This window comes from Brachyistius frenatus, unplaced genomic scaffold (genome assembly GCF_029030835.1).
Source record: "Brachyistius frenatus isolate BFR_SWC_R1_liver_20210118 unplaced genomic scaffold, ASM2903083v1 Contig_45, whole genome shotgun sequence".
In the NCBI taxonomy this organism is placed as follows: domain Eukaryota; kingdom Metazoa; phylum Chordata; class Actinopteri; family Embiotocidae; genus Brachyistius; species Brachyistius frenatus.
The window spans coordinates 1,194,026-1,216,862 of NW_027210644.1; the positions used below are offsets into that span (position 1 = coordinate 1,194,026).

General features: G+C 44.6%; 1 protein-coding gene and 13 non-coding genes across 14 annotated transcripts; 1 reads left to right on the forward strand and 13 right to left on the reverse strand.

Annotated features, from left to right (window-relative positions):
- The first annotated feature begins 3,661 nt into the window (after positions 1-3,661).
- Positions 3,662-15,340, forward strand: elk4 (ETS transcription factor ELK4). Its single transcript, XM_069703226.1, has 6 exons — positions 3,662-3,899; positions 7,184-7,399; positions 9,857-10,642; positions 11,689-11,928; positions 13,220-13,339; positions 13,551-15,340. Exons 2-6 carry the CDS (start codon positions 7,193-7,195, stop codon positions 13,647-13,649), a joined length of 1,452 nt encoding a protein of 483 aa, XP_069559327.1. The 5' UTR covers positions 3,662-3,899; positions 7,184-7,192; the 3' UTR covers positions 13,650-15,340.
- Positions 15,341-19,284: 3,944 nt separating this feature from the next.
- trnaf-gaa (transfer RNA phenylalanine (anticodon GAA)) lies at positions 19,285-19,357 on the reverse strand. The gene has a single exon. It is a non-coding gene; the product is annotated as a tRNA-Phe (tRNA).
- Positions 19,358-19,641: 284 nt separating this feature from the next.
- On the reverse strand, positions 19,642-19,730 carry trnay-gua (transfer RNA tyrosine (anticodon GUA)). Its single transcript is given in 2 exon segments — positions 19,642-19,677; positions 19,694-19,730. It is a non-coding gene; the product is annotated as a tRNA-Tyr (tRNA).
- Positions 19,731-19,859: 129 nt separating this feature from the next.
- On the reverse strand, positions 19,860-19,932 carry trnaf-gaa (transfer RNA phenylalanine (anticodon GAA)). Its single transcript has one exon. It is a non-coding gene; the product is annotated as a tRNA-Phe (tRNA).
- Positions 19,933-20,219: 287 nt separating this feature from the next.
- On the reverse strand, positions 20,220-20,308 carry trnay-gua (transfer RNA tyrosine (anticodon GUA)). Its single transcript is given in 2 exon segments — positions 20,220-20,255; positions 20,272-20,308. It is a non-coding gene; the product is annotated as a tRNA-Tyr (tRNA).
- A 126-nt stretch (positions 20,309-20,434) lies between these two features.
- Positions 20,435-20,507, reverse strand: trnaf-aaa (transfer RNA phenylalanine (anticodon AAA)). Its single transcript has one exon. It is a non-coding gene; the product is annotated as a tRNA-Phe (tRNA).
- Positions 20,508-20,791: 284 nt separating this feature from the next.
- Positions 20,792-20,880, reverse strand: trnay-gua (transfer RNA tyrosine (anticodon GUA)). The gene is given in 2 exon segments: positions 20,792-20,827; positions 20,844-20,880. It is a non-coding gene; the product is annotated as a tRNA-Tyr (tRNA).
- Positions 20,881-21,009: 129 nt separating this feature from the next.
- On the reverse strand, positions 21,010-21,082 carry trnaf-gaa (transfer RNA phenylalanine (anticodon GAA)). The gene has a single exon. It is a non-coding gene; the product is annotated as a tRNA-Phe (tRNA).
- A 284-nt stretch (positions 21,083-21,366) lies between these two features.
- trnay-gua (transfer RNA tyrosine (anticodon GUA)) lies at positions 21,367-21,455 on the reverse strand. The gene is given in 2 exon segments: positions 21,367-21,402; positions 21,419-21,455. It is a non-coding gene; the product is annotated as a tRNA-Tyr (tRNA).
- A 126-nt stretch (positions 21,456-21,581) lies between these two features.
- Positions 21,582-21,654, reverse strand: trnaf-gaa (transfer RNA phenylalanine (anticodon GAA)). The gene has a single exon. It is a non-coding gene; the product is annotated as a tRNA-Phe (tRNA).
- A 284-nt stretch (positions 21,655-21,938) lies between these two features.
- trnay-gua (transfer RNA tyrosine (anticodon GUA)) lies at positions 21,939-22,027 on the reverse strand. Its single transcript is given in 2 exon segments — positions 21,939-21,974; positions 21,991-22,027. It is a non-coding gene; the product is annotated as a tRNA-Tyr (tRNA).
- A 126-nt stretch (positions 22,028-22,153) lies between these two features.
- On the reverse strand, positions 22,154-22,226 carry trnaf-gaa (transfer RNA phenylalanine (anticodon GAA)). The gene has a single exon. It is a non-coding gene; the product is annotated as a tRNA-Phe (tRNA).
- Positions 22,227-22,511: 285 nt separating this feature from the next.
- Positions 22,512-22,600, reverse strand: trnay-gua (transfer RNA tyrosine (anticodon GUA)). Its single transcript is given in 2 exon segments — positions 22,512-22,547; positions 22,564-22,600. It is a non-coding gene; the product is annotated as a tRNA-Tyr (tRNA).
- Positions 22,601-22,721: 121 nt separating this feature from the next.
- trnaf-gaa (transfer RNA phenylalanine (anticodon GAA)) lies at positions 22,722-22,794 on the reverse strand. The gene has a single exon. It is a non-coding gene; the product is annotated as a tRNA-Phe (tRNA).
- Between the last annotated feature and the right edge of the window lie 43 nt (positions 22,795-22,837).

The following is a 22,837-nucleotide window of genomic DNA, read 5'->3' on the forward strand; positions in this document are numbered from 1 at the left end:
TCTGAATGTCCTGCAGAGCTGAATAACATCAGGGATTAACGTCCAGAGTGGGTGGCAGGATAACCAAGGCCACTCCAGCGAATCTCTGGATTAGAAAAAAAAAAAAAAAAAAAAAAAAAAGCTATGGGCAGTTTTCAATCTGTAATCACTTTTCAGTTCTGATCTGACTGCCACAGCGTGGTGCAGTATCTCTTAGTCCTCCAAAGCAGAGAGGAGGCAGCAGCTCTATCATAGTATGCATATCATGCTGGAATTTCTGGCTCTTGGTGCTTTCCAGTTGTGTTTGGCTGGGAGGGAGCGCCCAGAGGAAACTGGAACCAGCTTCAAAGCAAAAATAAATTTGAGTTGCCCACTTTCCTTCTCTGCTCTTTCACACTGTTGTATATCTGTCATGATGCACTCAGTAAAAGCACCTAATCTGATTCCTGTTCCTGCTATTTGGATTCCTAAATTGTTGGCAGGCATCTGAAAAGACATTACAGTGATGAAGAACAGGAGGAAGAAGGGAATTTCCATTTAGAAATGAAATGTGGCCACAGGCTGTAATGTAACAAGAGTAGTTGACAACAGTCGTGGGCAGAGTTTACTGTCGGATAGAGCAGTGGACTGTCTTTTAAAGAGAAAGCGTACTGCCTTTAAAAAACTATAGCTTTACTATTATGTGTAAATGAGACAAGAACATTTCCCCCCAGAAAGCTTTGAACATTTTTCTTTTATATTTCAATGGACAGCTTAAAGTGATTACTTGACTATTAACAAGAAACATTTGTTGAGGATTGAGAAAATGTTTTTCCCTCTTTTCCTTTTCCTTTGTCACCCTGGCCTTGCTTGAAACTAAACTGAATTAATGTAAAAATCAACGGTATTGAATCAGTTGCCCTTGTTTGCATCTTTAATACTAAAAAGGGATCAAAAGATTATCTGTAATTTAAGAGAAAACGCAGGATCTTTGAAAAACCCTATTTATAGACAGACCATCAAAAGTGTGATATGTACACATAGTACAAAATAGTGTTAAAAATCTGCAATTAAAATCATAAATCAGGGATACATTTATGGTGTGTTTATAGCACAATATAAATTCTTAAAAGAAATCAGTTTTATAGTTACAATAATTATAAACTTGTTGTACCACAGATTAAAAGCAACACTTTTTTTTTTCATTGGAGCAATGGATCAAATGATTATTTTCAATGTGAAAGAAGTTACTCATATTGACAAACTCACAGAGAATTACTACCTGACTTTGGAGTTTCCTTCACTTTTTAAATTTTTTTTATTGCTGATGGATTTTTGTTGTTGTTGTTGCTTACTTTGATGTCAAATGGAAAGATGGCATGAAGGATTGAGCGGAACACAAAAATCTGACGACAATGGACATTATACTCTGACAGGTAACGGTAGATTCTTTCGTTTCTTCAGATTATCATTGATTAACTTTACTGTCAAATCTTTAGTTGGCAGCAAATAAATAATCAGCCACTGATCCTTTACTGCATCATATTAAGAGCTGACTGGTCCTAATTTTTTTTCTGGCAGTCAGAATCCTGTTTGGACTGGAGCTGTGCTATGATTGGCTTTCATCAAGTGCAACCAAAAGTCTTTGCAGCATCTCAGATGTATTTTTGCTTGGTGAGATGAAAGATATTCTTTGGAATGTGGGGCTTGGATTTTGAAACTTCAATCTTTCTTAATTTGTTAAAGGTGTCTTGGTATCTAATATTTTGTAAATGCAGAAAATATCCTTGCAAAATGTACATGTGAATTGTTTAACATTTACAACAAAATTGGAGTCAAATTAGCTGAAGGCTTGTTGATGCTGGTGTGCCCCTGCTGTGATGTGCTGCCACTTGGTGGTTAATCTGAAAAAATACAATTTCTACTGTCTGTATATGATATTAGTTTGTGTTTGCAAAGAACGGTCTGCCCTAATAGAAAATCACTACAATGGTTTGTTGAGGTGTATTATTCCAAAATGTTTTGTACTATATAAAAATACTGCTGTGCATGAAAAATCTGATTCCAAAGATGGTTGACACAAGGGGAAAACAATAAATTAAAAAAAAACAACAACAACAAAAGGTTTATGGCACATTTCATTACAAGTAAACCTAATATGTTTAATGCATGTGTGTATACCCAGTCACTTGGAGACAATACCAAACAAATCCACCACCCAAGCATGAACCGCAAACACACGTTAAATATTTTGAGACACCGTTTTACTTTGTATTTCAATGTGAAGATGACAGACTCAGGTCATCATGCAGTTTGGTCCATGAGCCAGACTAAACTATTGAATGCTTTAATGACTAATTAAGTAGAATCAGTAGTGGAAAATAATTAGTACATTTTCTTAAAATTTGAGGGACATGTGCCTTACTTGAGTGATACTTTATATTTACAGTCCAATTCATATCAGAGGAAAATATTGTACTTTCTACTCCTGTACATTTATCTAACAGCTTTAGTTACTTTTCAGATTAAGATTTGACCCAGTGGATAATGTAACAAGCTTTTGAAATGAAACACTTTCTGTTAACATTAAACCAGTAGTTTTCAACCTCTCGGTCTCCTGACGTCTAAAGCAACGCATTTCACATTTCAGATGTCTGTGAGTTGTTAAAGCTCCACAAAATAGTGATTTTTCCATCTAAACTTCTCACATGGTTTCATTTCAATAAATGTTAATGATCACACATCTCACCAAAAATTAAAGACCAGAGAAAAAGTCAAAAAAGTCAAAACAGAATTGTGGATCAGAGCTTTGTTTTTTTTCTTCTTTCCTCTCCCAGTAATTATCTGATGCCCCCTCTGATTTATCTGCTGTCCCTGTAAATATTTAAAGTAGTTCAAACCAGCTCCACCTGCTACAACAGTAACATGCTGCTGTATATGTCATATATAAGTAGTATTAGTCAGAAGAACCAAAGTGGGACTTTGACTTTAACACTTAAAGTACTACATTCTGCTGCGAATGCTTATGTTTTAGGATTTTTAATACAGGACTTTTACTTGTAATGTTTATATTTTTGTGTGTGTATCTTTGCTGTAGCCTATTGGTACTTACATATCGGATCTTCCACCACTGAGGAGAATTGTACATTTGATTCTGTGCTGGTGGGAATCAATTTAGTGATTTCAATAGTGGAGTAAAATTTGCATTTATAATGATTCTTATTGTCAAATTTGAACTGGACCTCGATCTAAAGATTGAAGCAACACTGTGTAACCACAAGCCTACAGTGGAGAAATAAACAGTAAGTTTGCTGGGACTGCTATTTGTATTTGGATGAAATGTGTAACTGTGAAGTAAATCAACAACACAATAATAAACACAACGAGAGAGGAAGTGATCTCAGCGTGAGTTTAATGACACATTTAGTTGCTTTGGATAGCGTCGGAATTTTGTAAACGATCAAACAAAAACAGGCACGAACAATTGCATTTGGCTTTAGAAAAAGTACACGAAATAACCTTTGAGCAGTTGGATTTATTGCAATAATGAAAATAATGATAATAACAGCAACGCTAAAACGCCCAACCAAAGAAAATGTTCTAGCCTTATCTTCGTAACTCAAACTATCTTCGTTAGTAAAAAAAAAAAGAAAAAAAGGAAAAAAAAGTGAGTTGTAGTACAAACGCACCTGGAGACAAGACAGTTCTCGAAAGTAAAGTGTCCGAGGATCAGTGAACGCAACATTGTTTCCTGCTCAAAGGATATATCGTCAGTGGAAGCTAAATGCAGTTTATTGTATCTCATGTCGAGGTATTTTCTTGACACCTGGGTTGAAACTCGTTTCCTGAGCTATGGCAGTATAGAAAGCTTTCCGGAAATGTTTTGGGAATATTACGACGCGGCTCGACGACTCGGAGATTCAGCGGGCTCTACAAGCGAGGTAATGTTAGCAGAGGAGCTAACGCGAAGCTAACTTAACAGTGAGCAAAAAAAACAACAACAAAATAACAACAACAACAACAACCAAAAAAACAGCGCCAGTGCGGTTATTTATTTATTTATTTGTTTCCTCGAGTCTCCGCAGACGCGTCAAACGCGAACACAGTTTATGTTCTTCCACCGCGCGACTTTAAAAAAAAAAAAAAAAAAAAAAAAAACTACTCGGGGAAAGTAGGCCTTACTCTCGTGGCCCCGGTGTTGACGGTAACGAAACTAACCCGGCGTTAAACCATCAACAAGTGGTCTTTTATGTTGTGGTCTGTCTTGACGGCAGAAACCAGCCGCTCCGGTCCGAGCGCGCGCGTTACGCACGGACGAACCGTATTATAAGACCGGTTTGACCCAGCTGTCGTTATCTCCTTTACTCCATAGATAATGTCAGACGTTACATAACGTCCACTGTTAATCTTTTTTTTTTTTCCCTCTCTCCCTCTCCTGGCAGCAGTTTTTGACTCAGCTCTATTTTTTGCCCTGATATCGCCGTTTTTTTTGTTTTTTTTGTTTTGTTTTTTAACGCGACAGTTTGGGACAGATTGTGTTGAGTGTGTGTGTGGGTTGGTGTGTGTCTTCATCCCAGCAGGTCCGGATGAGTCAGGGCAGATTTATTCCTCCTCCTAAGAAGATTACGCACACGCACACACACACACACACACACACACACACACACACACACACACACACACACACACACACACACACACACACACACACACGCACGCACGGTGACAGATAGTGACAGCGAAGAGCAAAAAATAAATACAAAAAAAAAAGTCGTATTCAGCCTCTTAATAGTGGACACACCAGCAAGAATACCGCAAGGACATGACTGGCAGCATTTAAACAGACATTGTGCGTGTCTGGAACTGATAATAACATTGATGGGCTTCTTCAAGGCAGTGTTAGTAAGTTGGGTGGTGAATTGCAGGTAGGAAAAAAAAAAACCTGCAATGGGTTTTGAACTGATTTTTTAATTTTAAAAAAAATAATTTTTTTTTTAGAGATCCTGTCATAGCCGAACAAGCTGACAATTTGCCCGTGAAGGCATCCCTATTTCTACACTCGCATTGCATGCGACCTAATTACTGGGTGTGGACTGTAAGTGATCTAAAGGACTTTTCAATAAAAGCGTGGTTGTGGCTAAAGGATAGTTTTTTTTTAAATTTATTTTTAATTTTTTTTTTTTTTATACAGCACAGTTATAAGTGGAGTTGCAGGGTTTTCCAATTCTGGTGATCTCAAGAGTGTACAAGAGCATGGGACACCTCACCAGAACATCTGCTGTGTGGGAGGCAGTCCTTCAAAAATCAAATTCAAACTCGGTGGACTTTGGCCTTAACGAGTAATCTTCAAGCAGCAGTATGTGTGCCGCGCAACTACCGAGAGCGCCTCTTCTGAATTGCCCAAAGGTGTTTCGCAAGTGGCTTCAAAGCGTTGTCAGTCGTCCGTTGAAGGGTCCCATATTTGATATATATTGTGTGCCTGAAGGTAATCTGACTTGGCAGCATTTTCTGCACCGATGGAACAATGGCACAAACATGAGATTCATCATTTGCGGTTATAAAAGCACAGGCTGCTGCAAAGGTACCTTATTAGGGGTTAAGTTACAGCCTTTCCCCGAGGCAGATAGCCCTTGTGTGTGTGTGTGTGTGTAGTAATAAGATTATTAACTGATGTGTGAGCGGTTGAGTTTTTGTGGTATTAGAATAGAACATTTCAAATAATTACCCATCTGTGTTGCTCTCAGAATCATGAAACATCACATGTTTGATTGGGATACCGAAACAAACTTGAAGTTTCAAGTACCACAAGCCCAAAACAAAAAAGTCAAGCCAGCAGCGGAAACGGTGCACGACAGTTGTGTTGTTACATCCTTTTCAATTGTTTATTAACACTAAACTTTTGGATAAAGTGCATCGACAGACGTGCAATTTTTTCAGAATACTCCCAACAACAATCTGGAAACAACTACTTTTGTTTGTTTTTGTACTGTAGCCTAAATCAAACGCCAAAAGGCCGACAAACCCAGAAGCACCGCGGTTGAGGAAACTCATTTCCACAGTTTTCACGGCATAGGATGAAGGGAACGCGAATTCCAGCGTCATGTTTCCACACCGACCGAAGCGAGATTTCTTTAAAAAAAAAAAAAAAAAAAAGTAGCGCGTTTCTGTTGCCTCCTCGACTAGCGGATTCTCAAAAGCCTCCCACCCTTCTTGGGAAGTACGTTTTTTTTTTTTTTTTCCCCCCGTCTCTTTCATGTCCCAAACAACTGCAGCAGGATGCAGAGGCGGCGGGACAAAGAGGACTGAGACCGCGCTGCGAGACAAAAAGGGTGACGTGCGGTATCCCAACCCCTCACCGGATACATTTATACCTCTGGGTCGCAGCACCAACCCACCTGTCATCTGTTTTTTTTTTTTTTTTTTTAATCCCCAGACCACCCTCCCACCCCCACCCCTAAACCACCCCCCCCCCTACACACACACGGAAAAGAGAAACTCCTCATTTCCTCGTGGACAACCATACGTTAGTTAGATGACCGGTGAAAGTTACGCCGAGGTTGTGCCGACAGCGCCGGACGGTTGGGTGTCGACTCGATGGGTCTGAAGGTGCAGACCTACTCCGGGTGTCAGAAAAATCTCCATGACGGGAATGGCCTCGAAGTTGTTGAAGAAACCAGTCTTAGATTTAATCATCAGGGTTTATCATGGTTGGTGGCATTATCATCCTGGACCTAATTCTAAAAAAAACACAAAAAAACAAAAACACCTTTTATTCAGTGACTGTTAAATATACTATATATATATAGATTTACAGATTATTTTTTTTTTTTATTATTATTTATTTTTTGTCTTGGCTTTTTAAAAGCACGTGAGGATCACAGAGATCGTTACGTTTTGTTTTGCTCCAACTGGGATCATCTTTTGTGCTCATCAGATTGGCTGATAGCCCTGTTTTGTAATCTGCATAACAGAGTTGAGCCTTTGCTGCGGTTCACTTTGGTTGACTGATCGCGGGGAGGGGGGGGGGGCAGTCGGATCAACGACTAAATTAATGCCATTTAAATACAACGTCACTGAATAAACCGAATTTTGTTGTGCCCTCCGTTAATAAATATCTTCCATAATGGAACTTCATATCGGTGAACGAAGAGCAGCAGTTCTGTGCTTGACGAGCTCGATGTTTTTTTTTTTTCTCCTCTTTTTTTGTTGTTTTTTTTTTTGCCAGTGAGAGGACATGGACAACTCTGTCACCCTGTGGCAGTTCCTTCTCCAGCTCCTGTTGGACTCCAACAATGAGCAGCTCATCTGCTGGACCAACGAGGAAGGGGAGTTCAAACTGCTGCAAGCGGAGGAGGTGGCCCGGCTGTGGGGAGCCCGCAAGAACAAGCCCAATATGAATTACGACAAACTCAGTAGGGCGCTCAGATACTACTACGACAAGGTAAAACTGCCGTTTCTCTTCTCTCCTGCAGGTGTGGTTGTTGTTGTTGTTGTTGTTGTTGTTGACGACTGGAAGTCGCATCGGCTGTAGTTCACGCTCGACGCCCCGGCGTCGTCTGGTATCTGTCGGTTAACACGCTTTCGGTCGTCTGGCCGACTGCGGCCGGGCGATCTACACGGCCAGGTCCCTACGAGGAGACCCGATTTTGGTCACTCTTCCCGACCTCGATTCAAACCCCGTTAAACGTTTGATTGTCCTCCCGTCTTGACAAACGTTTGTCCGGTCGCGAACAGTTTTCAGTTCTGTTTCTAATGTCTGCCGTCGGTAAAGACGACGTCGGAATGCGGCGGGCAAAAAAAAAAAAAAAAAAAATGGGTCTCTACTTTTAGATTGGCTACAATGTGATTGGCGGGCTGCAGCCGGGGAGACTTTATCGGAGTCTATTATTTTGGATTCTATTTGCCTTCCGCAGCCATAAACCGACGTCTCCGACCGAACATTTTTTTGGTCGTTGCTTCACTCGTCGATTTGTTTGTTGAGGGAATCGTCACAGATGTTGTCGTGCTGCTGACCGCAGGATAAAAAAAAAAAATGAACTTGTATCATGTCAGGTATGTCACTAATGGAGTTAAACTACAGTGCGCACTAAGTGAAGAAGTGAAACGCAGTGTACTCACTTTGGACTTGCGTTGTCGATTGGTACGAGGGACTTAACTTTCAATGGAGGCAAAGGGTAAAGAACTCGGGAGGTTTGAGCCGGAGCTCGTGATTACAACCACGCACCCCTTAAAACATCAAATTGACAAAGGTCCTCCCAAACAATCCAGGACAGAATCCAGTCTTATTTGCGGGGTTTCGTTGTTAAATCTTATTCACTCTATAAACAGTTAGTTTTGAGTTAGTCAAACTACGAGTCTGTTGTCAGGGATAAGAAGAGCCTGAACTACAGGGGAATCTCATTCCTACAATCAGTCATTTTCCAGCTCTTGAAGCTAAATGTTTAAAGTTTTCACGCGTGATGAATATATATATATATATATTTTTTTTACAGTCAGTCTTGGTACATTTGTGAATCTCTTTACGTTTATATATTCACAAGTTAGACTACACGTTTACCGATTCGCGCACGTATCCACATCCGAGTACAGATTTACAGCTTTTAGCTGAACACCAACCACCAGCTTTGGTTCTCGGGTGGATGTGAACCGGTGAGAAATGGTAATTCGGATTTCTGCTGCTGTTCTCGCGAAGCCCAGCTCAGACCAAAGAGTCACGATTGGAGAAAACTGTTTTCGGAAGTTGCGGCAGTGTGAACTTTCCCGCGTCAAAGTCGCACGTGAGCAGTTTCAGAATGCAAAGTCGGACCGTTAGTGTCGGTTCATTAGAGGAGACGCCAACTTCCTTTTAAAAGACAAAATTGCTCCTGAAAAAGCGAAATTGACTAAACGGGAGATCTCCAGTTTCAAGTTCACGGTGTAGATTTGAAGAAGGCCCCCCCTCCCCCTCCCCCTACGGGCATCCTGTCACTTTTGGATTTTACGGTTTAACTATGACTAAGAATGCAACAGTTGCAAGTCATTTCCCATCACCACCTGTGTTGTGAAGAACCTACAGGTCTGGCAGGTTTCTGAATCTTTGCAGACTGGAGATTTGAGGAGTAGTTTCAAGTTTCAAATTGTATCGTAAATCGTTTGGTCTGAACTGTCCCCGAGAAGCTCACGGCAACATCTTGAATTCCTCTTTGCCGGGATCTGTTGCGCTGACCAGCATTTTGTCTCGTCGGTCTGAAGTTAGAGCTTTTCCCCCGGGTGAGTTCAGCCGATGTCCGTCGTCCTCAGGTTGAATCGTCAGTTTGTTGCTCACCAGATGTTTTACGTCACTGGCCTGAGAAGACGAGCACACGGTGGTCGCCGTGAAATCTAATTCCGCTGATAAATACAATCGTGTTCATATTGAAAAGGCCATTTTAAGCATCATGGTGACAAATTGTCACTAAATGTCAGTCTGGCTTTCTAAATACAGATGGACGTTCAGGTTCAGCAAAGTCTGGATAATATTTGTCCGAGGCAAGGCGTGGGCGTACTTCATCATTCGGTTTTTCATGATACAATTTGTTCCTTTTAAAAAAAAAAAAAGAAAGAAAAAAAAAGGACTTTTTGTTTTGGTTGAGATGCTGGTGTTTTGGCGGAGGCCCAGCCGGACCCCGTGGGCGTTCAGGCCCGGGGCTCCTCCGGCATGTCGGGCCGCACCTTTTCGCGGCTTCTACTTCGGTCCAGACAGGAAAAGAACAGCGGTGTTCCCACCGCACCCGGCTTTCTCTGTGGTCTTCTACCCCCCCCCCCCCCCCCTCTCCCACCCCCCCACCCAATTACCGCATCAGGCGAAGTCCCGCCTCGTCTCTCGCCCCGCGTGCTCTTGCCTGCGGTGATTGTGACGTTGCTCTTCTCTATCTTCTAGAACATCATCAAGAAGGTGAATGGTCAGAAGTTTGTGTATCGCTTTGTGTCCTATCCCGACGTCCTAAAAGGAGATGTTTCCGCCCGAACAGACGGCGGGGATGTGGGTGCGGGGGGCCTCCCTCCGCTAGTGCTGAGGGGAGACGGCCCTCCGCAGGACGGGGAGTCCGACGACAGAGCGAGGGCGGCCGGTAGCGCGGCGGCGGCGGCTCTGGGCAACGGCGGCAAGCAGTCGAACCGTAACGACTACATCCACTCCGGCCTGTACACCTCCTTTACGCTCAACTCTCTGCAAAATGGACGCCAGCTCTTCAAGTCCATCAAAATGGAGAATCCGGCCGAGAAGACGGCGGAAAGGAAGGGCCTCGGCGCCGCCGCGCAGAGCCAGGAGCCAACGCCTCATCCGCAGCAGCCCGCCGCTCTGCCGTCGGTCATCAGGTTCGGGATCACCGCCCCGAAGGCGGCACCGGCGGCGCCTCCTCGGGCCGTCGCCGAGGCGACGCCGCCGACCCCCGACCGCCTGGATCCTCTCCAAGCGTCGCCGCAGAGGGTCGACGACGTCGGCACACACTCCGCCCTGCTGCGCCAGTCCATGTACTTCTTCGAAAACGTCCGGCCATCGGAAGCAACGTTCTGCCTCCCGGACCTGACCTCGGCCAGCCCGTCCCCGAGCCGAGTGCCCGACTCCTCGCAGGAGCTGGTGATCGACAGCGACATCGAGTCGAGGTGCTCTCAGCCTCCAGACGCTCCGACGGCCGACCTCACCGACGCTCAGACGCAGGAGAAGGTTAGTACACCCGCAAAACACTTCTCACGCGTTGTTGGTCGAATAACGGTTCAGGTGGCCTGCTAGGATTTGGTCAAATTGGTCAAGAACTTCCAAGAATCAATAAGAAGGATTATATATAAAATCCCTAAAATATGCTGTTCTTTATTCTGTGTTCTCACGGCACCACATCCCAAATATTTCCAGCACTGCAGGAAGTAATACTTAGTGCTTAGATCGAACAACAAACCCAGTTAGTTGTTGTAATAATAATACAGTTCTGAAAGCTGTGTAAATAGTTCATGTCTGAATATGCAGTCCCTCCAGGATTCTTTTGCGATTGTTGCAATGAAAAAAAGTTTAAAAAAAAAAAAAATCACGCAAGTGACGTAGTTTCACAGAACATAGAGAACAAAGGCTACATCAGCTGGAAAAAAAAACAAACGAAGAAGCTTTAGAAACTGTTTACTTATTCATTCAACACATACGCCTACTTGTATGCACAAAAGCAAAGCGCAAGTCTTTTTCCACTTGAATGTGTATAAAACGTATTTAACTTTTAAGACGTTTCTTATTCTAGCTGGCCAGACCACATTTCCCACAAACTTTTATCACTTCCCATTTCCCCCCCGCTTCTTCTGGTTTTCTCAGAGTACAGAGTTTGTTTTGCTGATAAGAGGAGACAGAGAGCAGAGCCTTGCTGATCAGTAAGTGTGGCGTTATTTTTTTGTTGTTAATAAAGCGAGTTTTTCTGCAGAGCTTCTCCTCAGGACAAAAACAGAAAGTGAAAAATTGCGGGAATTTAGCGAAACCGCAAGCTCGCGCAAATATCGCGGCCGCGGCTCGAAGTTGCGTTTGAGCTGTTGCGATCACGAGATCACGATCTCCTGGAGGGACCGACTACGGATTTCTGTTTTTTTTTTCTACTTACTATTTTCTATTTTCTATTCCGAAACATAGTATAGAATCATTTACGCCAGCAAAAGCAAACCCTCCCCACCCACCCCCCCCCGCCCCCACCCGGAGTCCGACCACGCGTGGAAAACAAACCCGTTTGTGTCCGGCAGGTGGACTGTGGCCTCGGCCTGTCCGGAGATGAGATCATTTTGGTGGACGCCGAAACCAGTTCGTCGTCCGTGAGCAGCAGCACCACCGTCAGCACTCTGAGCTCGGGGAAGACGCGCAAGACACCGAAGATCCTGCAGATCAGCCCGCCGGCCCTCCTGGTCACCGCCTCGGACTTCTCCCCCATGAACCTCTGCAGCCCCTCGCTACCCACCGCCTCCCTCACACCAGCCATGCTGCAGGTGAGAGTCTGCTCTCGAGGTTCGGGGTTAAAAAAAAAAAACAACAACAACAAACAAAACAAAAAGTTTATCGAAGACGGAACGGTGGCGTCTGCACAAAAAGGTCGGCTCGCTAGATTGAGATGAAAATGAAACGGCAAGTCAACGTCCGCGTTGACGACGAGTTTCTCTGTCCGTTCTCGACTAAGCTGGTTTATGATGAGAAACTGGAGGACCGCTGATGCGGACGTTTTGATGAGCTTTCCAGAGACGCGCTTGCAAGTTCGCCCGACTTTAAGATATCAACTGACTGACTTTACAAGACGTGTGGATTTAGAGGATGTCCCCTCTTGGTCTTGGGAGTCATGAATGATCTGATGTCGAGTTGCCTCTTATCTTTGGACTCTGTGTTTTTAGAGTGAAATACGCGCGCGGTACGGAACCTATTCTGAATTTAGTAGAAAGTGTATTCCACCGTAATTGTCATTCATGACATTTTCCAAGCAGGCGTGTTGCTTTCTTATAACTCGAGCATTACGAGTATTTGACTGGCAGTGGTTGTGCTTGTTTTATTCTCACGTATGTGTTGCAAAGCCCGACGGGAAGTCAAACTACACTTTACTCGGGTGTCTGTAAAATAAACATCGACGCGTCAAAGCATATTCGGCGACAACAGGCCTTCCGATGTGGAGACCCCCAGAACCCCTTGATGCGTTGACGCTTAATGACTCGTCTCAAGGAAATGTCAGGAAGCGCGGAACATGATAGGAAACGACACGAGATGACGAGCGTCACGACCTGCCGCACTTACCGTTCCTGACCAGCAGGGGGCCAGCGGCGCTGCAGTGGCGCGTGACCCAACGGCTCTTTCGGGGGGCGGCATGTTTAATTGTTTGCGCGATGATCCCTTTTATGCCTCCGGGAGCAGAGTCCAGAAAGCCACAGAAATGTCCTTCATGCAGTTAAGCAAAAATGGCCGCTGGAGTCGCCTAATTTCGGTGCTTATTTCGGGTTGCGCTCGGAAATATCGGCCGTTTGTGCGACTTCTCATTGGCTTCGAATCCCTACGAGGAGGGGAGAGACTTCAAAACGAGCGCGGAGACAAAATAGACTCATTAACGGGAACTACTTCAGTCTTTAAATGAGCCAAAACGCCACATCTGCTGGCTCGAAAGTTGAGACGGGACGCTTATTTCTAACCTTCTTGGAGTCTGTCGTTGGCGTTTCTGTGCAGCCGTTATTTGCTGCGTGCGCTCCAACCTGGACCGTTTCATCTTCATCTTGTCGGCCCTCGTTTTGTCTTCGTCCTCAGACTCCAACTCTGCTGCTGACTCCCAGCCCGCTGCTGTCCAACATCCACTTCTGGAGCACACTGAGCCCGGTCGCTCCCCTCAGTCCGGCCACGCGGCGCCAGGGAGCCCACCTGTTCCAAGTCAGTGCATCTCCGCCCTCCACTCCTTTTTAATTGTCATTCAAATATATATATATATAATTAATATACAATATATATATTTATTTAAATAATATAATAATAATAATATATAAGTATATATATGTGAGTCGTGAGCGAGAGCCCAATCGAGTCGCTGTAAACTTTTGGTCTCAAGCCTCCTTGACGCGACTCCTTCTGTGTTCTGTTCCAGTTTCCGTCGGTCCTCACGCCCCAGTTCCAGATCCCGATGCACAGCGTGGACGGCACCAACACGCCCGGTCCCATCTCGCCGGACCCGCAGAAGACATAGGATCCACCCCTTCCTCCCACCCACCCACCCACCCACGGCGGCGGCAACGCCCTCGAAAACCGAGACACTGCTGGGACGCCCCCTTCCCCCCCTCCCTCCCCCGCGCAGGGGGACAATTGTCGGTGGGGGGAGGGCGGGAGGGGGGGGGGCGTTTGCCGTTTCCCTTCACCTGTGGTGCTTTGAAGTCTCTCCGCCGCCGACGCTTGGAAGACGCGTTTGCGGGGACGGGGGTTTGACAGATGAAGGGGGAAACCCCGTCCAGTTTCGTCTGGCGGCGGCAGGAGGATGCTCGTCTTTACTCGCGCTCCCTGAAGCCATCGTCGCCCTACACCCAATGCACTTAAAAGACTTGTTCTGGCTGCGGGTTTTTTTTTTTTTTTGGGGGGGGGGGGGGGATATCCTCAGTCACGACAATTCAAAGGAGGGACGGATTTTCCACGGCAACGCCGCGGCGCGCGCCTGAATCGGGCCACCCGGGGGAGCCCCCCGATCCGCTCGATTCCCGGAAACGCGGAGAACAGCGGAGGGCGGATGTCACAGATTCCCTCCTTTTAATAAAAAAAAAAAAAAAAGTCCTTTTTATTTTTATTTTTTATTATTTTTATATATATATAGATATATATATCTATATATATATATATATATATATATATCTCGTGCAACAATGTGTTATTGCCAAAAACAAGACAGGTTACATGTTCTCAGGCCTCGCGCCCGTTTTCTCCCGACGACGACTGCGCGTCCCGCCCGCGCTCCGTCCTCAACTCCTCCTCTTGCCGGAGGGTCGCGGCGCTCCGACCCGACAACCTGCGCCTTGGCCCGCCGCTCTCGACCTGAACCTTAAAACGTCCGGCTTCGCCTCGGCCGCACCGAAATGTCGGCCGTTATCCGGGGGGGGGGGGGGGACTTTTAACCTTAACTCTCCTATCATGACCTGTGGCCATAATCTGGAGCTGAACCTTGCCTCTTATGTATTATTTGTAATGTACAGTATATATACATATATGTGTATATATATATATATATATATATATGTATGGCCTGGTCCGTCTCCTAAACCAGTAAACTTTCATGCGGTAATGAGAGAAAGCGAAGCCATAAAGACAAAGCAACAAAGCACAAAGTCCCGCACGTCCTCTTGCCTTCGTGTTGCTTTTTTTGTAATCTGTCCCTCCAGGAAATTGCAATCTTGCGATTGCAATAAAAAAAATAAAAAAAATCAATAAAAAAAAACGTCATCAACAGAAGCGTGGCTGTGTAATAAGTATTCCTTATTATCGAATTAAGGAAAAATAGTTTTAAGACACACTTCAAGGTGCGAGACACCGCACTTTCTTTTTTGCGCACACAGTACGTGTCGAATTAATATTCATTAAAGAGCAGCTGAGGATCTTATTTAAAAGAGACCGACGGTTATTATAAAAAAAAATTAAAAAAAAAATTGCAAATGAAGTTTTTTGGGGGGAAATCTGCTTCAGAAATCCAGCGTTTTGATCGCAATAATCGCGAAAACCTCCGCAGAATCCTGGAGGGACCGAACGACGCAACCGGACAACGATGCCCGAAACGGCTCGAACCAAATACCACGCGGACATAAATCGGCTCTCGAGGAACTCTTCGACGTCCCGGAAAACGGGTGAAATTTGAACGTGCGAAAGACGCGACGGACCCGTCGCCCGCCGCTCGATTTGGTTTTTCCGTCCGTCCGAAATACCGCGAGCGAGCCCAAAACGTACGGTCGAGTCGCCGGGTCGGCCGGCCGCGCCCGGCTCCGAACGTGGTCCGGGGTTCCTCGACTGTTGTTCCGGGAGGGAACCTTTCTCGGTTCCCCTTCCGTCGCCGAGTGCTCGCGGGTGTCTTTCGGCTCGCGTCGCCCGTGTGCTCCGGCGCTTTTGGATTCTCGGGGGCTGCGGAAAAAAACAACAACCTTCTGGGCTATATTTTTTAAGAGCCTTCCCTTTTCCCGCAAACCCCCGCCCCTTTTTTTTTTTATTTATTATTATTTGTTTTTATATATATATATATATATATATATATATATATACAGATCACGAGCCAGGACAGGTTTTGCACCCGCTTTTGGAAATCATTTTTAAAGCCATATGTACGCCTCGACTCGAGGGGGTAGACCCCACCCCCCCGCCCGCCCGTCTGTGCTGTGAAAGCGCGGGGGGGGGGGGTATTTTTACGTCGCATTTGTTTACACGATACCTGGATGGGACACGTTTACCGACCCAGGGAGATGGACGACCAGCGAATCTTGTAAGGGGTTAAGGGAGGGGGCGGGGGGGGACGGGACGGGACTTTAATGCTCAGTTTTAATCAATCAGTTTTGAAATCTGACACCCCCCCCCCACACGCCCCTTCCAGCCCGTCAACAGTGATATACGGTGCCTTACCACAGCCGAGCCCAAGCCCCCCCCCTCCCCTCCCCCAGAGTGGATGGGAGGTCCCACCGTTGAGAAAGGTCGACCTACAGAGATCTTTATAACAGAACGCGGTGATGCGACACTCCCCCCCCCCCCCCCAGTTTGTCCCGAGGAGTTAAAAAAACAAAAAGTTTTCTTCGGGGGGTGGGGGGCGGGGGGACGGGACGTTTTTTGCTGTTCAAATGCGCCGCACTGTTCTTCCGGAATGCGTTACTGTACATACAGACCAGCAGCGTGGGCCGATGAGGTCAGGATGTTAAAAACAAAAACAAAAACAAAAACAAAAAAATAAATCAAATAAAAATCAGCCCGGCCATAGTTTCCGTGGTGCCGGCCGTGTCTCTTTTCAATCCCGCTTCTAAATGTTTGTGGTGACCGATTGACTCTGAAAGTATCTAAACACACATATATATATATCTATATCTATAGATATATCTATCTATAGATATAGATATATATATATATGTATAAAACCTGTTTAGCATTTTCCTGCGTAATCTCCCTTTTTATTTTTCTGTAAATCGAATAGAATTTTAAGATTCATTTCTATTTTTGTAACAGCCAAATAGCTAGATATCCCCTATTTTAGGGTTCTCGGATTTTGTGCATGTTGTTCCTCACGAGGTGGCTATTTCTTTTTTTGGGGGGGGGGGGGAATCAAAGCCTTACGGGGGGGGGGGGGCAAAGCTATGTTTTATATGTTGTGTTTCAATATAGTGTTGATATTGTAAATGCAGATGTCGTGATGAAACGTTTGCACTCAAAACGTGGGGGTTCCCGCAGTGTTGGATTCTGTCACTTTTCTACGACTCAGCTCTTTGATGAAATGTTGTTTTCTTACCCAGAAATGTCTATTTTCCCAAAGGGAGGATAACGGTTATGCACTTCGTATTTTATACGGCCAAAAAAAAAAAAAAAAGACTTTAATCTTTTACAATGTTTTATCAAGTCATTTACAATCATTTGTAATCGGGCACTACCACACAATATTTATTTATTAGAACTTAATCGTAGAGCCCAATAGAATCGGTTGCCTATATTGCATTTTTTTTTTTTTTTTTTTTGCAGTAACTTTAATAAAAAGATTTTTTTTTAAAAATAAAAAAATAAAAAAACATAAAACAGCTGGGAAATTACCCCCCAAAAATCCCCAATTCAAAGTTTCCTCCATGGAGTTCTCGCGGACTGGTCACTTACATATTTCCTCGTTTGTATCTTCTGGTGATGTTTTTTTTTTTTTTTTCCCTCCACTTTACCTTGACAGTGTAAAAAAAATCTTTGTTTTGGGAGAAACGTCACCTCACTCGCTTGGTTCTGTCCGGTTCTCTTTATTCGTTTGACGCTTTTTCAGATGTTTACAAAGCTACTTGTCTTAAGTGGCGTATTAATGTGTGGGAGGCGTTGAGGAGGTGTTCATAACGGACGAGTTAGATGAGACCAATAATAAAAAGATCTCTAACTGAAAACCTCTTTTGTGCACACACACACACACACAACACACACACACACACACACACACACACACCCCGATACCATTTAACACTCCATTCATACAGCCCCCCTTTCCCCCCCCAAAAAAAAAAAAATCAGCTGCCAAACAGCTGTCGTATTTGTCACGTCAAGATGCAGGCAGATTTTTTTTTAAATTTTTGTTTTAAACTAGGTGACAGGTTCTGGACTGCAGGAGGCCGGTTCAGCGCCCCGGACTCTTCTACCCAGGGAGCCGTGCTGTCGAAATACGCGCAGAATGCGGTTCGGCGTCGTTTTCGGTGAAGTGAGGGAAGGCCTTCCCCGAAAAGAGACGTCGTCCGGATGGGTCAGCGCACGCGGCTCCAAAAACCTTCACGCGCCGTTCGGCGTCAACGGTTTCCCATCCCGATCGAATTGCGATCCGACTTCGGTAAAACTACCAAACCCAACAAAACGCGTCGGTTTTCCAAAGGTGAGATGAAACCGCTAAACTCTTAATCTCAATTTAAAAAAAAAAAAAAAGAAATATATATAGAATACTATCAAATGTCCTGTGAATTTTTATCAGTCATTCAAGCAAACGTCACCACGATATTAAATCGTTACATTTGCAAGGCTAATTTTCTGACCAAGGTGACCCGACGGCCGGTTTCCCGTTCTTTCTACTCCATCCATTTGTGTAGAACGACATAACATTATGGAAATATGTCACCCTTATATATATATATATATATATATATATGTAACATATGCTTGTGTATATACTAAGAAATGCCTAAAAAAAAAAACTAAAAAAACCCCACATTTTAATCCAATGCTTTCACGCATTGCATTGTATTTTAATGTCAGCTAGATTTGCAATACAGAGAAATGTAGTCTAGTTCCTGTAGGGTTAGATTCACGTTATTATAGGCTGCAAAAGAAACCTTGATTTCATAATGTAGTTGTCTATTATTTTATTCACTATCATTTTTAAAAGGGAACATATGCCATTGTGATTTGGCACTGTAAGTAGAAATTGTTCTCCAAAAAACTTCGGACGGGGCAAGAAAAGACTGAAAAACACCTCCCGGGACGTGTCACAAATTAGATTAACTGGCAACAGATCATTAACATTATTGAATATAAAAAGAGCATTTCAAAGAGGCAGAGTCTCTCGGCAGTGAAGAGGGAAGATGTTTTGCCTCGTCCAAAAGGCTTCTTCGATTTACATGTGTGAATTGGTGGATGGAAGACAACATATGAAGCGCTTTGATTCCAAAGTGGTGAAACGCTGTTTAATTACAGAGCATTTACCATTAATCTTGTTCAAGTTATTGCTTAAGGCCCTTTGTAGGTTCATGAATTATTGCAGAAAGCATTTCACGATGGCTAAAAATGAACTTCAACAGCTGTAGTTGATTAAATAGAAGTCAGAATTACTTTGCAGGAAAGGGTTGTAGAAATGGTCTCACAGAAGGGTCACGTCCCGGTCCAGAAAGGCGAAGAAGGGTTGGACAAGTTGCGTTGCTTAAAAGCCTGTCCTTCGAGCCTGATTTGAACCAGCGACCTAAGGATGCCTGCTATTTTTCCTCTATAGTTGTCTGCTCTACCATCTGAGCTATCGAAGGCTAGGATGAGACTGAATTCTACCAACATCATCAACTTTGCTTCCAATGCCATGGCAACATAAAATGGACAGGGTGTGTCAGAGGAAGAAAGAATAGGTGACCCAACAGCTGGCACGGAAAGGTTGCTGCCGAAACCCGGGATTGAACCAGGGACCTTTAGATCTTCAGTCTAACGCTCTCCCAACTGAGCTATTTCGGCAAAGGAAAAGCAGCGAATCGTGGCTATGACCCGCCAAATCGAGCAAAAAGCAAAACGACATTTCCAAAAAATGGCAAAATATCATCATGTTCAAGTGAAATGTCAATTCAGTCAAAGTTTGTCATGTTGCCAATTTCCCAATAAGAACTTAGTTGTGCCCATTAATTCATTGGGTGAAGCAGGTGTTTCCTTTGGAAAGTTGTAGAAATGGTCTCACAGAAGGGTCACGTCCCGGTCCAGAAAGGCGAAGAAGGGTTGGACAAGTTGCGTTGCTTAAAAGCCTGTCCTTCGAGCCGGATTTGAACCAGCGACCTAAGGATGCCTGCTATTTTTCCTCTACAGTCCTCCGCTCTACCATCTGAGCTATCGAAGGCTAGGATGAGACTGAATTCTACCACCACCATCATCAACTTTGCTTCCAATTCCATGGCAACATAAAATGGACAGGGTGTGTCAGAGGAAGAAAGAATAGGTGACCCAACAGCTGGCACGTAAAGGTTGCTGCCGAAACCCGGGATTGAACCAGGGACCTTTAGATCTTCAGTCTAACGCTCTCCCAACTGAGCTATTTCGGCAAAGGAAAAGCAGCGAATCGTAGCTATGACCCGCCAAATCGAGCAAAAAGCAAAACGACAACATTTCCAAAAAATGGCAAAATATCATCATGTTCCAGTGAAATGTCAATTCAGTCAAAGTTTGTCATGTTGCCAATTTCCCAATAAGAACTTAGTTGTGCCCATTAATTCATTGGGTGAAGCAGGTGTTTCCTTTGGAAAGTTGTAGAAATGGTCTCTCAGAAGGGTCACGTCCCGGTCCAGAAAGGCGAAGAAGGGTTGGACAAGTTGCTTTGCTTAAAAGCCTGTCCTTCGAGCCGGATTTGAACCAGCGACCTAAGGATGCCTGCCATTTTCACTCTACAGTCCTCCGCTCTACCATCTGAGCTATCGAAGGCTAGGATGAGACTGAATTCTACCACCATCATCAACTTTGCTTCCAATTCCATGGCAACATAAAATGGACAGGGTGTGTCAGAGGAAGAAAGAATAGGTGACCCAACAGCTGGGATGGAAAGGTTGCTGCCGAAACCCGGGATTGAACCAGGGACCTTTAGATCTTTAGTCTAACTCTCTTACAACTGAGTTATTTCGGAAAAGGGAAACTAGCTAATCGTGGCTACGACCCGTCAAATCGGGCCAAAAGCAAAACGACATTTCCAAACAATGGCAAAATATCGTCATGTTCCAGTGAAATGTCAATTCAGTCAAAGTTTCTGATGTTGCCAATTTCCCAATAAGAACTTAGTTGTGCCCATTAATTCATTGGGTGAAGCAGGTGTTTCCTTTGGAAAGTTGTAGAAATGGTCTCTCAGAAGGGTCACGTCCTGGTCCAGAAAGGCGAAGAAGGGTTGGACAAGTTGCTTTGCTTAAAAGCCTGTCCTTCGAGCCGGATTTGAACCAGCGACCTAAGGATGCCTGCCATTTTCACTCTACAGTCCTCCGCTCTACCATCTGAGCTATCGAAGGCTAGGATGAGACTGAATTCTACCACCACCATCATCAACTTTGCTTCCAATTCCATGGCAACATAAAATGGACAGGGTGTGTCACAGGAAGAAAGAATAGGTGACCCAACAGCTGGCACGTAAAGGTTGCTGCCGAAACCCGGGATTGAACCAGGGACCTTTAGATCTTCAGTCTAACGCTCTCCCAACTGAGCTATTTCGGCAAAGGAAAAGCAGCGAATCATGGCTATGACCCGTCAAATCGAGCAAAAAGCAAAACGACATTTCCAAAAAATGGCAAAATATCATCATGTTCAAGTGAAATGTCAATTCAGTCAAAGTTTGTCATGTTGCCAATTTCCCAATAAGAACTTAGTTGTGCCCATTAATTCATTGGGTGAAGCAGGTGTTTCCTTTGGAAAGTTGTAGAAATGGTCTCTCAGAAGGGTCACGTCCTGGTCCAGAAAGGCGAAGAAGGGTTGGACAAGTTGCGTTGCTTAAAAGCCTGTCCTTCGAGCCGGATTTGAACCAGCGACCTAAGGATGCCTGCTATTTTTCCTCTACAGTCCTCCGCTCTACCATCTGAGCTATCGAAGGCTAGGATGAGACTGAATTCTACCACCATCATCAACTTTGCTTCCAATTCCATGGCAACATAAAATGGACAGGGTGTGTCAGAGGAAGAAAGAATAGGTGACCCAACAGCTGGCACGTAAAGGTTGGTGCCGAAACCCGGGATTGAACCAGGGACCTTTAGATCTTCAGTCTAACGCTCTCCCAACTGAGCTATTTCGGCAAAGGAAAAGCAGCGAATCGTGGCTATGACCCGTCAAATCGGGCCAAAAGCAAAACGACATTTCCAAAAAATGGCAAAATATCATCATGTTCCAGTGAAATGTCAATTCAGTCAAAGTTTGTCATGTTGCCAATTTCCCAATAAGAACTTAGTTGTGCCCATTAATTCATTGGGTGAAGCAGGTGTTTCCTTTGGAAAGTTGTAGAAATGGTCTCACAGAAGGGCCACGTCCTGGTCCAGAAAGGCAAAGAAGGGTTGGACAAGTTGCGTTGCTTAAAAGCATGTCCTTCGAGCCGGATTTGAACCAGCGACCTAAGGATGCCTGCTATTTTTCCTCTACAGTCCTCCGCTCTACCATCTGAGCTATCGAAGGCTAGGATGAGACTGAATTCTACCACCATCATCAACTTTGCTTCCAATGCCATGGCAACATAAAATGGACAGGGTGTGTCAGAGGAAGAAAGAATAGGTGACCCAACAGCTGGCACGGAAAGGTTGCTGCCGAAACCCGGGATTGAACCAGGGACCTTTAGATCTTCAGTCTAACGCTCTCCCAACTGAGCTATTTCGGCAAAGGAAAAGTAGCGAATCGTGGCTACGACCCGTCAAATCGGGCCAAAAGCAAAAACGACATTTCCAAAAAATGGCAAAATATCATCATGTTCCAGTGAAATGTCAATTCAGTCAAAGTTTGTCATGTTGCCAATTTCCCAATAAGAACTTAGTTGTGCCCATTAATTCATTGGGTGAAGCAGGTGTTTCCTTTGGAAAGTTGTAGAAATGGTCTCTCAGAAGGGTCACGTCCTGGTCCAGAAAGGCGAAGAAGGGTTGGACAAGTTGCTTTGCTTAAAAGCCTGTCCTTCGAGCCGGATTTGAACCAGCGACCTAAGGATGCCTGCTATTTTTCCTCTACAGTCCTCCGCTCTACCATCTGAGCTATCGAAGGCTAGGATGAGACTGAATTCTACCACCATCATCAACTTTGCTTCCAATGTCATGGCAACTTAAAATGGACAGGGCGTGGGAGAGGAAGAAAGAATAGTTGACAGCTGGCACCGAAAGGTTGCTGCCGAAACCCGGGATTGAACCAGGGACCTTTAGATCTTCAGTCTAACGCTCTCCCAACTGAGCTATTTCGGCAAAGGAAAAGCAGCGAATCATGGCTATGACCCGTCAAATCGAG